Raw genomic sequence first — 13,696 nt, forward strand, 5'->3', positions numbered from 1 at the left:
CACTTCACCATTAAGACATTTCTACTTGGAGAATAGCACTGCACCATTAGTCCAACAACATTTATTCCAGTCTATTGTTCTTTTCATGAGATGCATCGCATATTTTTTGCAAAAGCCAGGGTTGCAGATGAGAGAGGCATTTTTGGCAGAGCCACTGACCAACTGAGGGAGATGAAAAACTGCAAAAAGGCTTCAGAATGTTTTTTTTACGGTTCAGTGTGCGGGATTTAGATTTTTTTTTTCTTCCCTTTACACACATTGTCCACCCTCAGTAAGTTCATATGACTTGATGATGATGATGAGGATAATACAGACAGAGGCAAACATATGAGGTAAAAAGTTTATCATTCAGCTGCATTCACATACAGTATGTCACAACAGAATTGTTGGGCACACCAGAGCACAACCTCTCACACAGAGATAATGACACATAATTCACTCTAGTTGTTTTTTTTGGTCCCAAAATAACACAGTAGCTACAGTAACTAGCTTCAGTGAAACCTGGAGCATGACTGTTGGCCAAGTAAAGCATATACAATATTAACAATATATTAATAATAATAGATAACTTAATATTAACAAAACATTCAGAAGGAATATGCAGCAAAGACATATACCAGAGACGATATATAAGGAAGAGACAGATCATAAGGGTTTTTTACAGAATACATATGGCGTTAGGTCCTAAGCTGTGGCTGCCATGCCCCTTTGGGAGAATGAATGGAGTTCAATAGGAAAGTCACGCCCATTTAGGGGACCTGAGTTGATCCCAGTTTGTTACATTAGTGAGGAGTAGTACACTTTCTCCGTTACCATATTGAGTGTTGCCACCTCTGTCTACAAAAAACCCCTGGACATTTCAATAATAATCAATCATTTTGCTTGTAAACAATGGCTGCCTTCATTCAGTGTCCAGGCAAAGCATACTTTCACCCTGGACAGACGGAAAATCGAGACAGCACTAATTGAAAATCTTTGCATTTACTTCCCAGAGCCAGGTTTGTCAGCCCTGGCCGGCTGCTTACAAGACAACAGGCTTGATGACGTGATCATTCTTCTGAAGGAGCATGGAGACGACGGTCCGTTGTGTGGTGGCATCCGATCCCCGGTGGTAGCGGCGCCTCTGCCTGTGGTAGATCTCGCTCACCTTCCTCTGGAAGTATTGCCCCGAGCACACATACAACACCGGGTTCAAGCTGCTGTTCAGGAAAGCAAAGTAGGTGCCGAACTGGTTCCCTATGGCCGTCACGTTCTCCCACTTGGCGGCGTCCAAGACCTGGAAGTCGCACAGTGTGTCCAGGAAGGTGAAGAGGTGGAAGGGGCCCCAGCAGACGAGGAAAAAGACTGTGACGGCGTACACCAGCGCGGTGGCCTTCCGGTCCCCTTGGTCAAAGCCGCACACGTGGTCCCTCCTCCGGTTCAGAGCCCTCACCACGTTCACACTGCAGAACAAAATCGACAGGAAGGGCAGGAGGAACCCCACCAGGTTGAGGAGGATGTGGTGCGCCCGCCGCCAGGAGTCGTGAGGGTAATCCAGGAAGCACGACATGACCTCGTACTCGTGGTCGTACTCCAGCTTGCGGTGAGGCAGCACCGGGGCGCAGGCGGCCACGCCCAGCAGCCACAGCAGGGCGCAGACGGCCTTGGCGTAGCGCCGGCGCCGCAGCCAACGCGCCCTCATGGTCTGCACCAGGGCCAGGTAGCGGTCCACGCTGACCATGGCCAGCAGGAAGACGCTGGTGTACATGTTGGTGGTGATGGAGAGGCTGGCCACCACGCACAGCACCTGCGGTAGTAGAAGTAGAGTAGAGTAGAGTAGAGTATCATTTATTGATCCCGAGGGAAATTAAGGTGTCAAGTAGCATACATACATAAATAAATACAGAAGAACACACAAGGACATTACACACAACATTGCACATATACAATATTCACCATACATACTGTATATTCACAGGGTCAGATCTCCCCATCCCACTTACACACACTTACACACACACACACACACTAGAGATGCACCGGATCCTGATTTTTAGGATCCTGCCGGATACCGGATCCACTGCTTAAGATCCTGCCGGATCCGGAACCGGATACCGGATCCTACGAAAGGGTTGAAACACATAGCCAACTCGCACACGTGGGCCCTTTTTATTACGTTGGTGCTAAGCCTGTCACGATATTCAATAAGTCAATAAATCATACGATAACTTTTTACAAGAACGATCACTTTTCTGGCCCCGATAAGTTACGATAAGTTATTTGCGTGATGTTTTGTTTTCCCTTTCTCTACCGTAGCCTTAAGACTAGATACTGATGGCGCGTTATAGGCCAACGCAGCGCAATGACGCTTAAATGTTGGTGTAATTTTAAGTTTCAGTGCAGTTCTGGTTGAAAAAAAGGTGCATTGATCTGGCTACTTGCGTCTTTGAAATAGAACGCTGGTGTTCCCGCGCGTCTGTTATAAGCCTCGACAAAGAATCAGCGGTAGAGACACTAGGAGCGCAAGCGCATCTGGAACGTTCTTCAGAGAGGGGAATGAACAGCTCCGACACGAAGGCAAGTGTTCATTCTGAAACATGCACAGCAACCCAATATCCACGACGAAGACATGTTTGTGCAAACATGAAATAGTGAGAGAGAGAGAGAGAGAGCACGCTGCCTGTGCATCTGTTCATGCTCTTTTGCTTTTTGCTGATGTTGAAATGCCTTTAACAGAGCTGATTTGGGTTTTGACTGACAATTAGCTAGTAACAACGTGCATTTTGTTGAAATAAGCTGTCTAAGTAATAATTTGTGAAATAACAATACCCCACCAATAGTAGGTTATTTTACATCACACCATGGATAGGCCTACAAGCCATTCAGTGTGCTTGAGAAAGATAAATAACAGAAAATATTAAAGAAAGACTATATAACTTACCCTAATAATAAACACAAAAAGCCTATTTAGAGTCTATTGTGCTCCATGAGGATGTAATTAAAAACATATAGATCCCCCGCCGTGATGCTTTTAAAATGTGAAGGGCTGTAGTCACATTTTTATTGTATTTTTAACTTATCGTCATTATATTGTTTGACACATTTCTTCTTGGAGCAGGCATCAATCTTAATTACTTACACCTCTGAGGGTGCTGGCCCAAATGTTAAATTCAATGTTTCAAGAAGGAGGCCGCACCTTGCATAGCAGTGTTTTTTATTGCACATTATATTGTTTGAAAATGGCGAGAGAGACAATATTATCGATTATCGCCAATAATTTCTTGCCCAAAATTTGTTATCGTGACAGACCTAGTTGGTGCAAACTATTTTTAAGACTCATTGGCTTACTACCACACTGCCTTCAACGACCGCTTCCAAAGGGCTTTCACTCCATGCAGAGATTAGGGTTGTGAAAGACTGTCTGAAAAGCCTAGGCTACATAAAAAGTAGAAATGCCCCAGATTCTGATTTTTACGTAACTGCCGGATACCGGATCCACTGCTTAAGATCCTGCCGGATCCGGATAGTCTGAAAAACCCTATTATCCTGCCGGATCCGGAACCGGATCTTGGATCCTGTACATCTCTAACACACACACACACACACACACATCAAAAGATCAAAAACTAGAAAAGTGTCCAAAGTGTCTAGGTGCCAAGTCACTATGCATAGTCCAAGGAAGAGATCCAGGGTCAAGTACAAGTAAAAGTACATTATTGTCACCAGACAAGGACAGTACAGTGAGATATATTTTGGAAAACAGTCCACAGAGGCAAAGAAGCAGCTTAAAAGTAAGCATGTAAGTTATACCAGTAATTAGTCCCTTTGCGTAGAGCCAATGTTATCACCCTTCACCTACTTTCACCAAAATGGCTATGCCTTAATTCGTCACATACGGCTCTCGGTATTGTCATAGCAATGATGTTATAATGTAGTTGACTATTTTCAGCAACTACTGAATAGGCCCACTGGCGATCCCATCTGCAGTAAGAGGCTACAGTGCTCTGCAATCTCATAGCAAACAGTGAACGGTTGAGTGGAGCCATTTGCACAAAGAGGCTACACAATATAAGTACTGTACAAACCCCAACTCCATAGAAGTTGGGACACAAGGTACATTGCGAATTATAACAAAATACTGCCATTTTCAAAACGTCTGATTCTTACATTAGATGTAGAACGGCACAAAGAAAACATATCAGCCACCAAAACTAACCAAAATTATTGTTTTGGGGGATATTCATGAATATGTAAAAACAACACATCTCAAAAGAGTTGGGACGGGAACAATAAAAGGCAGCAAATGTCGAGGAAGTCTAAAAACAAAACAAAAGACAACACTTAACAGTTAAATACATTAACCGATGAGATGATTTTATATAAAAAAGTGTTCATTCCTATCTTGGATATGATTTCACCAGCTTAAATAGTGGGTGTATTCCTTGTCATGTTTTGCAATGTTTTCATTTCTGTAGTGCTTACAGTGTGCCAGGTATTGACCAAAAGCCACCATTTTATCACCTGCTGGTCCTTATGATGGAGTTAAACTGTTAAAACATAGTAGAGAATGCAATTTGGCCTTACTATGTGGCAGTAATTGAATATCTCCCTTTAAAATATAATGCATGAGTGGCTTTTCATGCTGTTTAAAACACATTTATATCATTCAGCACTGCATTTAACTCTACAGATGAGTGAGAACAGCTTCACCAATGCACTACTTCACTCCCATGCCATCATGGAGGCTGACTTTTGAAGTTAGCACTAACACAAGTTAGATGGTCCATTTTCACTGTAGCATAGGATGTGCAAGACTATTATTTTCAAAAAGAATGGACTTCTGCTGACTTCTGTAAGCAAAGGACAGTTTCCCCATGTCTTCTCGGTCTATTTCAAGTGAGCTCGGGTGCATAGGAGAATGTTAAACCCCTCTATAATTTGCACACATGAAGCATTCTTAATATGGTCAATTTTCAATAGCTGGAAGGCTTGGAGTGCTAGAGTGAGACTACAGCCAATATATATTTCATGTCATGAACCTATACAATGATTTTAATGACAAAAATATGTCTCATATGCACTCAATCATGGTAAATCAAAGGGAATTCAAAAATGTATGTAATAACTATGGTAATTATTCCCTCTGCATCTTTAATTCTGAGTGACTCAGCCTCTCTGCGATGGTCTTATACCGTGACACTCATATTGTCCATCAGTACAATTCATTTTGAAATCTTCTTCTTTGTTGTTTTATCTTATTTGAATGTGTATTACATTTCACTGGCCTCCGTCCCAACGTATTTGAGACATGTTGCAGATATCAAATTAGAAATGAGTACCTTTGTCCCCCAAAACAATATTTTTTCTCTGTTTTAACACTTAATATGTTGTCTTTTCACTATTCTCCATCTAATGAATGGATTGAATGTTTCGAAAATGATAGCATTTTGATTTTATTCACAGTTTACCAAACGTTCCAACTTCACCGGAGTTGGGGTTTGTACAATAATATTATAGAAATGTTCAAAGTATAGAAATGCTCAATAAATATATATACTACAATGCACCTTTCCGAAGGGCCAGTCGTAGTTGCGCAGGATGTTGACGGCCCAGAGGGGCAGGAGGCAGAGCATGAGGAGGTCGGCCAGGGCCAGGTTGCCCAGGTAGATCTCGGGCACGCTCCACTTGGACCTCTGCAGCAGGAAGACGGCCAGGACGAAGGCGTTTCCCATAATCCCCAGCGCGCTGAGGGTGAAGATGTACGGGGGGATGACGGTGCGGACCACGTCCCAGGCGGTGTCGTTCATCAGTGACACCACGGGTGGGAGTGGGCTCGTGGTGACATTGCTCATGTTTTGGATCTGGAGAATATCCATGCTTGCTTTAGGTCCGACTGGAGGTAGCTCAGAAACGCAAGGTAAACTAGACTGCATTTCCACAGAGAAAATGCTATTAGTAAGAGATACAGAGAGAGAGAGAGAGAGAGAGAGAGAGAGAGAGAGAGAGAGAGAGAGAGAGAGAGAGAGAGAGAGAGAGAGAGAGAGAGAGAGAAAGAGAGAGAGAGAGCTTTGTGTGTGTGTCTGCTCTGCGGAAATGCAAAACTAAACGTAAACTAGACTGCATTTCCACAGAGAAAATGCTCTTAGTATGCTTGCAGTTAATGCACACACACACACACACACACACACACACACACACACACACACACACACACACACACACACACACACACGAGAGAGAGAGAGAGAGAGAGAGAGAGAGAGAGAGAGAGAGAGAGAGAGAGAGAGAGAGAGAGAGAGAGCAATTTGTGTGTATGTGTGTACGTGTGTGCTCATACTAAAATATTGTCCGAGTAAACATTCCCTATGGCCTGTTTTATAGTGTGTAAAGATATATCGGACTTTGACATCTTTATCTGACATACATAACCTCATCTTCATGTAGCAGGTCACATTGTTACGTAAAAACAGTATTTTTCTATGAATGCAACAATTAACTTGGGAATTTCATTTGTTATTATCCTCTGTAAATCATTACATAATTTTGAATACCATGTAAGGTTATTACATTTGCCTCACCACCAAGGAATGCCCTGTTATTGAGTTACTTAACAAAGCATGGTAAACATCAGAACATCAGAGTTTTAAGATCTTAAATTACAGTGTTAATTTGACACCTAGAGAGTGGCCTACTCTGGGACCAAATACAATCTGGAACCTCTAGAACTAGAACTTTTAGAACCTCTAATAGAAGATGTTTAGTTGACTCTAAGTGATGAATTAACACTGCATTTGTTTCACTGTGCAGTTGAAAAACGATCTGTGTCAAACTGCTGTTTAAGCATACGTACATTGAAAAATCACTCCCATTGGTCTTCAGCACCACACTCCCAAACAACAAGCTGCTTCTTCCTTATTTAAACATCACCATCACCAGCCTTCTTCACAAATAATTCTGAATCATAGAAGAAGAAAAAAAACCTAGAACAGCCACATACCTGCAGGTCCGCTACACATAGATAATATTTGGGTTAAAACTGAAGAGTCTTTCCTCCAAGCTCAAGCGTCCCTGTTCACAGCAGACCCTCGGCGAGAGATGAGTGTATACAAGGGTGCATTCCTCGCCCCAGCTTTGGCTGGACTCACTTGCACTTGTTTACACAGTTCAAGCTTATCTCCTTGCCGGGCGGACTCTGAATATGGCCAAAAATGACAGAGACACATCAGACACTGCACCATCGGCTTATCCAGTGAAAATAAGTCCATTATCAGAGATGCTTAATGAGTGAGTGGGCTGCATGTGGGTATGAGAGTGCATACACGACATATCGACATTGTAATGATATTATTCCCTTGTCATGATGAGTCTTGATTAGCTACAGATGTCCGGATATTCTATGAAAAGACTGTGCGATTGTCAGATTGAGTCTTGATTGGGTTCAGATATCCGGACATGCTTAGGAAAATGTTTTCTCAATAAAATAATGTGTCTCCCTGAAATCAAATTACATTTGGATGGGCGCTGCATTGACTCTGTTGATTAGTTTTTTGTCTACTGCACTCCAACATGTATGTACTGTAGTTGCTAAGCAGCAAAGAGGTTCTTTGATTGTTATCATATCCAGGGAAACTGGCATGGGGAGGGACAAAGGGGTCAGTTGTCCTGGGCCCGGGGAGAGAAGGGGCCCAGAACTGTGTCCCTATTACATTGTATGTACTGTACTGTATTGGGGGTGGGGGGCTTGCAGATGATTTTGTCCTGGTCCGGCGAAAGCTACCAGTGGCCCTGATTTTATCTACTGTAACTGTTATGAAAACTGTTAAGTAGAACTGTTATGTCCATCTGAACATTATAGTGGACGCAAGGGGCGGAGAGAGACTTCTTTTGTGTGTGTGTGTGTGTGTGTGTGTGTGTGTGTGTGTGTGTGTGTGTGTGTGTGTGTGTGTGTGTGTACATAAGTGTGTTTGGGTATGCAAGACTTTTTGTAAATAGCACAATGTTCGAAAGTCTCTTAGGAATTAACTGCCATGTAATGACTTTTTAATGTGCTCATAATCTGTACAATCCTACCAAATTTGGTGCGTGCAGTTGACGTGTGTGTGCTGTGCTTGTATTGTGTGTGTGCATGCATGCAAATGGATGGGATATTTGGCTTGCACTATAAGAAACTTGATATGTGACTTCGATATAAAGGCAGAGTGAACGGTAGAAGGAATGGACGTTATTGGTCAAAAAAAATTTTTTTTAAACATAATGAAGGAGAAAGGTGTATGCAGGTATATTTTTTTTTCTAAGAATAAATGCAGTATTTGTCTTTAAGGGACAGTGATGTTTAATTATAATGGAAGCAGGCTACAGTTTGTACCCTCTAACTACGGTGCATATGCCATGGAATAACAGAGTATACGTTCATAAAATCCTAGTTGATAAATGATTCAAATACTTTGTAATGATGAAAGAATTATCTTCAGGAAGGAAAGGAGTGATGCAGCTTTTATCCAAAGTCAACGGCCGTTTTAAACACCGTTTCATTTACCAGCGGTTAAGACCGCACCCCACACGCTCAGTTTACATTTCCAGTAATTCCTGAGATTGCAAGGCTCGTTTTTACAGCCTGGCCAAGAGTTCCTCTTTGGAATGTAAAGCTCGGCCATAATTTACCGTCTCTGGCTTCTGTTTGGTCCTGTTGTGTTTAGCTAATCCCAGGTAGCCCTCCACAGACCTCAACTATAGTGACTGTTTTCATTCCACATTCGTATTTATTTGTACTCTGGTAAGTCCACAGTAAAGTTTGTAGAACCTTTTTGTGCGTATGACATCAGCAGATAGAGTGCTCACAGACATGTATTGCCACTCATATTCTCAGATATTGTGCCCTTGAAGGCTCACGAATTGCATAATTTACATTAGAGGTTGATTCTCAAGCTTATGGTCTATAACTTGGTAATGTACTTACTTGTAGATGGTTTTCTAAAATATTTCCAATAAAAACACCATGAGCCATCTGCAGTATGCCTTGCACTTCACAATCCATCGGTCAGTGAAACTCTTTTAGAGAGAGAGAGAGAGGCATGTTTGGATAGGATAGACAAGTCTACTTCCATCCATAGAGTAGCTGAAGTTAGTGTGACAAAGAGATGAAATAAATAATAATAATGATAATAAAAGAACAAATAGCTCTATAGGGGAATCAATACAATTAATGTACAATTAAGTTTTAGATTGTATTTTCCTTAGCTTTCACATAAATAAACTCTGGATAGTATAGTAGCCTTATAACATTAGCATTAGCTTATTGCTTCAAATCAACAGCCACTGCACTGCACTCAGTGTATTTCGACCTGACAGTGGTAGTAGGGCTGTGTGTAGATCCGGACGTCCTCCTGTCACGGCAGGTGATTGACCTCAGTATGGCCCCAGCCCTCTGCCTGAAGTGTTTGCCCACCATGACGTAGAGAAAAGGGTTGATGGCACTGTTGCTGTAGCCCAGGCATGAGGCCAGCTGGGTCCAAATGTCCAGCACGTCCTCCAGCACACAGCCCGAGATCACCTGGGACAGAGGAAAAAATGCCATGTCAGTGTTTCAGAGTAAAGTTTTTTTTTTATACATGTATTTTTTTATATCTTTATTTTTTTTGACTGGACAGTGGAGAAGAGACAGGAATTGACTGGGGAGAGAGAGGCAGGGAAGGATAGGCAAATGACCCGGGCCGGAATCCAACCCGGGTCGCCAGCGTAGTAACCCAGTGCCAGGCCACGGCAGAGTCCAAAGTTAAGTTAATATATAGATTCAGATAGAATTCACAGCACGTACTTACGTACTTGTTTCATTTACTTGCTTACTTTCAGTACTTTCTATAGAGTAAACTTATATAACTTCAGACAGCGATTGGTAGCGATTAGCAACATTTCTCTATCATGGAGTCAATAGTATTAAATTATGCGAGTAACTATTGTAATTTCAAGTCTACAGCTCTTCCTATTTACATAATATTGAGTAGAATTAACTCTGATAATGTTTCACTGGCCAAAGAGTAAAATTAACACAGTTTTTTTGAGTGGGACTAAATGTTATCTGAAACAGAGTTACAGACATTTGGGCTCTTTAAGAGTTACGGTAGCCTCTCACTGCAGATTGACCTGTCAGCGGGCCTATTCACTCTTTGCTGAAAATACTCCGCTAGTACATCATAACAACATTGCTATGACAATATAAGGTGTCTTTGGTAACCAAATAAGACTTGGTCATTACCATTGTGGTGACAATACGGTTATACTGTCACAGAGGCTCTGCGTTAGGGTCTTACACACCAGGGCGGTAAAAGCGTCGCGGAACGGCCGCGTTTTTTACCGGCGTCTGTGAAAATACATTGAAACATATCTGTCCTTACACACCAACCGGCGGTAGTTGAGCGTCAGCGGCGCGGGAGCCGGCTCCGCGCCGCGCTGCATTTGGAAAATAGAACTCGAGCGTATTTTTCACGCCGGCGACCAGCGGTGTCTCATTCAAATGAATGGCAGAGTAGCATGCTAGCTTTAGCTGTGGGGAGGGTTTTGAACAGGACTGGCCGGTATGTTTTGGCCCTTAAGGGGTTAACACTGGTGTTTTTACTTTGTAGTGATGCAGTGTGTCCAGGATCAACACCAGCTGGAATGGTAGCCAGCAGAGGACAAACATAGCCAGAACAGCCAGCACCAGGGAGGCTGCCTTCCTCTCCGTATGGTGGCCCCCTTGGCCCTCAGAGGCAGCGGTGGCGATGGAGCGACGCAGCTGATGAAAGAAGAAAAACACATTGTCAAATGTGTTCTCATGACTTTTTGTTTTATTTTAGATCCATATCCAATCCATATCCACAGATGGATTTTGGCCTACGCCATCCTAACCACTTTGTTACAATGCCCCCCATCTCTCTCTCTCTCTCTCTCTCTCTCTCTCTCTCTCTCTCTCTCTCTCTCTCTCTCTCTCTCTCTCTCTCTCGCTCTCTCTCTCTCTCACACACACACACACACACACGCACACACACACACACACACACACACACACACACACACACACACACACACACACACAGCATATTATCTACTTTAATAGTATCGCTCTACCCTCCATGTGACAAATACAAATCTTTGAGTGACCATGACAAATAGAAATCCTTGAGTACAGCATGGTGGGCTGCAGTAGCCTACCTGCTTGCTGCTGTTGAGGACGGCCAGGATGTTGTAGGTGCTGAAGGCCACTATGGGGACGGGGATAAGGAAGCCCACCAGGTTGGCTGTCAAGTTGTAACGGATTCTCCAGTCCTACACGGTGCCCAGTAATTCATTATGGGCCTTGTCATGCAGTTTAAATCCTCGCTTCTAAGTCACTTTGGATAAAAAAAATGTCTGCTAAATGTAGATAAAGAAAGTTTAAACGAGCGAATTTCCAGTGTCAGTGTCATATGAAGATCTTTGATGTTAATTAATGAAGCTCTCCCAACAATGCACACTCCAGTGTTAATATTAATTAACTATATATGAAGTTAGTTTTACTCTATTGTTTTAACACTAACATACTTACAGTATACAAATGCACCCTAGAAGGGTGTCAAATCTAACTGAGTGTTGAATCGCTGACTTACTGCATGTGGATACTCCAGGATGCAGGCCTCCACGCCCAGCTCAGGGAGGATGTGTACGGAGCGGAAGAGCAGGGCGGGCAGGGTGAGGAGGCCGCTGAGGACCCAGACGGCGCCACACACGGCCCAGGCCAGTGCCACGCGATGCCTCCCCCGCCGGTGGGCCAGGGGCCTGGCCAACGCCACATAGCTACCAGGAGAAAATAGAAAACAATACAGCATGGCAACGTTACTGCACCCTTACAGGACATATTAGATGTTAAGAGATACAAAATGATCAGGTTAATGTTCATAATAGACATTAGTTAGACATTAGCTAGACCAGTTTTCAAACTTTTCCCATCATTCCTCCCATCGGATGGTCTGGATGCTTCCGAGCCCCCTCACCCCCCAAGCAACAGCAGTACTCGCGCAGACTGATTTTACGATCGCTGCGCGGTGCAGAATCAAAGGAAAGGTGACTGGAGAGATAAAACAAAGAGGGACTGCAGTGGAATGCAGATGTGTGTTCATTTCCTATATGACAATTAATAATAGAATGTTTATAATTGTGTTTATAACGCTTAAAATGTATTGACTTATTGGCGAGACAGGAAATCATTTCACCCCATCCTGTGTACACTGTAAAACATTGCAGCCAGTTAAACGTAAAAGATTTAGTTGTCCTGCTGCCTTGAGTTTGAAAGATAACTCAACTTGAGAATGCCTCGAGTTGAGTTAAGCCTCGAGTTGAGTTAACTTACAGCAGCAGGGCAACTTACCTTTTTCTGTTTGACTGGCTTGCAATGTTTTACAGTGTAGCTCAAATCAGGAAAGTACCGGAGTGGTAAAATTCCGGACAAAACAAAGTTATACCGGTCTACGCTGACCACGGTGAGGAAGAGGACGCTGCACAGGTAGTTCATGCCAATCAGCAGGCTGACCAGGCGACACATGGCCGTGCCGAAGACCCAGCGGAACTCGTGCAGGATGGCGTGCACCCAGAAAGGCAGGCTGCAGGTCAGAAGCAGGTCCGCGGCCGCCAGGTTAGCCAGGTAGACGTCAGCTGTGGTACGGTGCTGCCGCTGCAGCAAACACAGTAAAAAAAAGCGACTAGAGTACAATTGTCCCATAGGGATATTTGTTTTCACATCAGACAAGTCAATTAATCAGGTTCAGCATTAATCAGATTAGTGTAGCCTCTTACTGCAGATGGGGTTGCCGGCGGGACTATTCAATATTCGCTGAAACTACATCATAACAACATTGCTATGACATTACTGAGAGCCTTAATTAACACATTAAAACGTAGCCATTATATTACTGTTTTGGTGACAGTAAGGTTATAACATAGGCTCTGCGCTAAAGAGTTAAGTTAAGAGTTAAGTCTCACATCTCATATAAATGTTGTGTCAATATTTCAGACTAAGCCTATATCAATTCAGTACAAATGGAGTATTTACACCACCACCCTGGACTGGAATCAAAAGTCACTGGTGTCTGGTGATGGCTAGTGTAATTTCAACTCTACAGCGGTTAATATTTCCTCAATGTTAAGTAGAGTAAACTCTGAAAATGATAAACACTATTTTTGAGTAGGACCAAATGTTATCAATTATTGTGTACTACTTGTGGTTGTTCTAATAATGATCTTAAAGAGTTATATCAGTAATACTGGTATTCTTTACTGTGTGCAGACTGAGGACAGCCAGGACGAAGGCGTTGCCAGTGATGCCTGTGACTGACACGGCCATCATGTAGGCGGGCTGCATGCTGTACACCCACTGCCAAGCAGGAGCCTGGGTACTCAGCGGTGGGCACTCTTCCTCTCCCCCATGGTTGGTGTCATGGTGGTGGTGGTGGTGGTGATCGTTCATCCCCAGTATGGAGATCTCTGAAGAGTTCAATAATGATGCCATGCTGGTGTCTGCTTCTGCTTTGAAAGAGAAATGATATGAATGATATGAAACAAACAGTGAGACTCGCCATTTTCCTCCTCCATTGCAGCTGACATACTCATGGCAACGGTGGTGGAACCCAAACATGGAGATTCAACAATGATGCCATGTTGGCAGGGGCGCTGCCAGAAATGTTGGGCCCCATGAAAGATTCGAATTTTG

At 43.2% G+C, this 13,696-nt stretch overlaps 2 protein-coding genes across 3 annotated transcripts; both read right to left on the reverse strand.

The window, feature by feature from the left end:
• Positions 1–310: 310 nt before the first annotated feature.
• bdkrb1 (bradykinin receptor B1) lies at positions 311–7,107 on the reverse strand. 2 transcript variants are annotated; one of them, XM_063224020.1, is made up of 3 exons: positions 6,977–7,107; positions 5,547–5,906; positions 311–1,786 (listed from the first exon to the last, which is right to left on the reverse strand). In XM_063224020.1, the coding sequence occupies exons 2-3, from the start codon at positions 5,853–5,855 to the stop codon at positions 1,022–1,024; spliced, it is 1,074 nt and encodes a 357-aa protein (XP_063080090.1). In that variant the 5' UTR covers positions 5,856–5,906; positions 6,977–7,107; the 3' UTR covers positions 311–1,021. The 2 variants fall into 2 exon arrangements, with proteins under 2 accessions (XP_063080090.1, XP_063080089.1); XM_063224019.1 differs by lacking the exon at positions 6,977–7,107 and having other exon boundaries at positions 5,547–6,146.
• A 2,164-nt stretch (positions 7,108–9,271) lies between these two features.
• On the reverse strand, positions 9,272–13,495 carry LOC134435194 (B2 bradykinin receptor-like). The gene is made up of 6 exons (XM_063184053.1): positions 13,265–13,495; positions 12,453–12,661; positions 11,601–11,787; positions 11,167–11,280; positions 10,592–10,750; positions 9,272–9,529 (listed from the first exon to the last, which is right to left on the reverse strand). Exons 1-6 carry the CDS (start codon positions 13,493–13,495, stop codon positions 9,272–9,274), a joined length of 1,158 nt encoding a protein of 385 aa, XP_063040123.1.
• Positions 13,496–13,696: the final 201 nt, after the last annotated feature.

Source organism: Engraulis encrasicolus, chromosome 19, assembly GCF_034702125.1.
Source record: "Engraulis encrasicolus isolate BLACKSEA-1 chromosome 19, IST_EnEncr_1.0, whole genome shotgun sequence".
In the NCBI taxonomy this organism is placed as follows: Eukaryota; Metazoa; Chordata; class Actinopteri; order Clupeiformes; family Engraulidae; genus Engraulis; species Engraulis encrasicolus.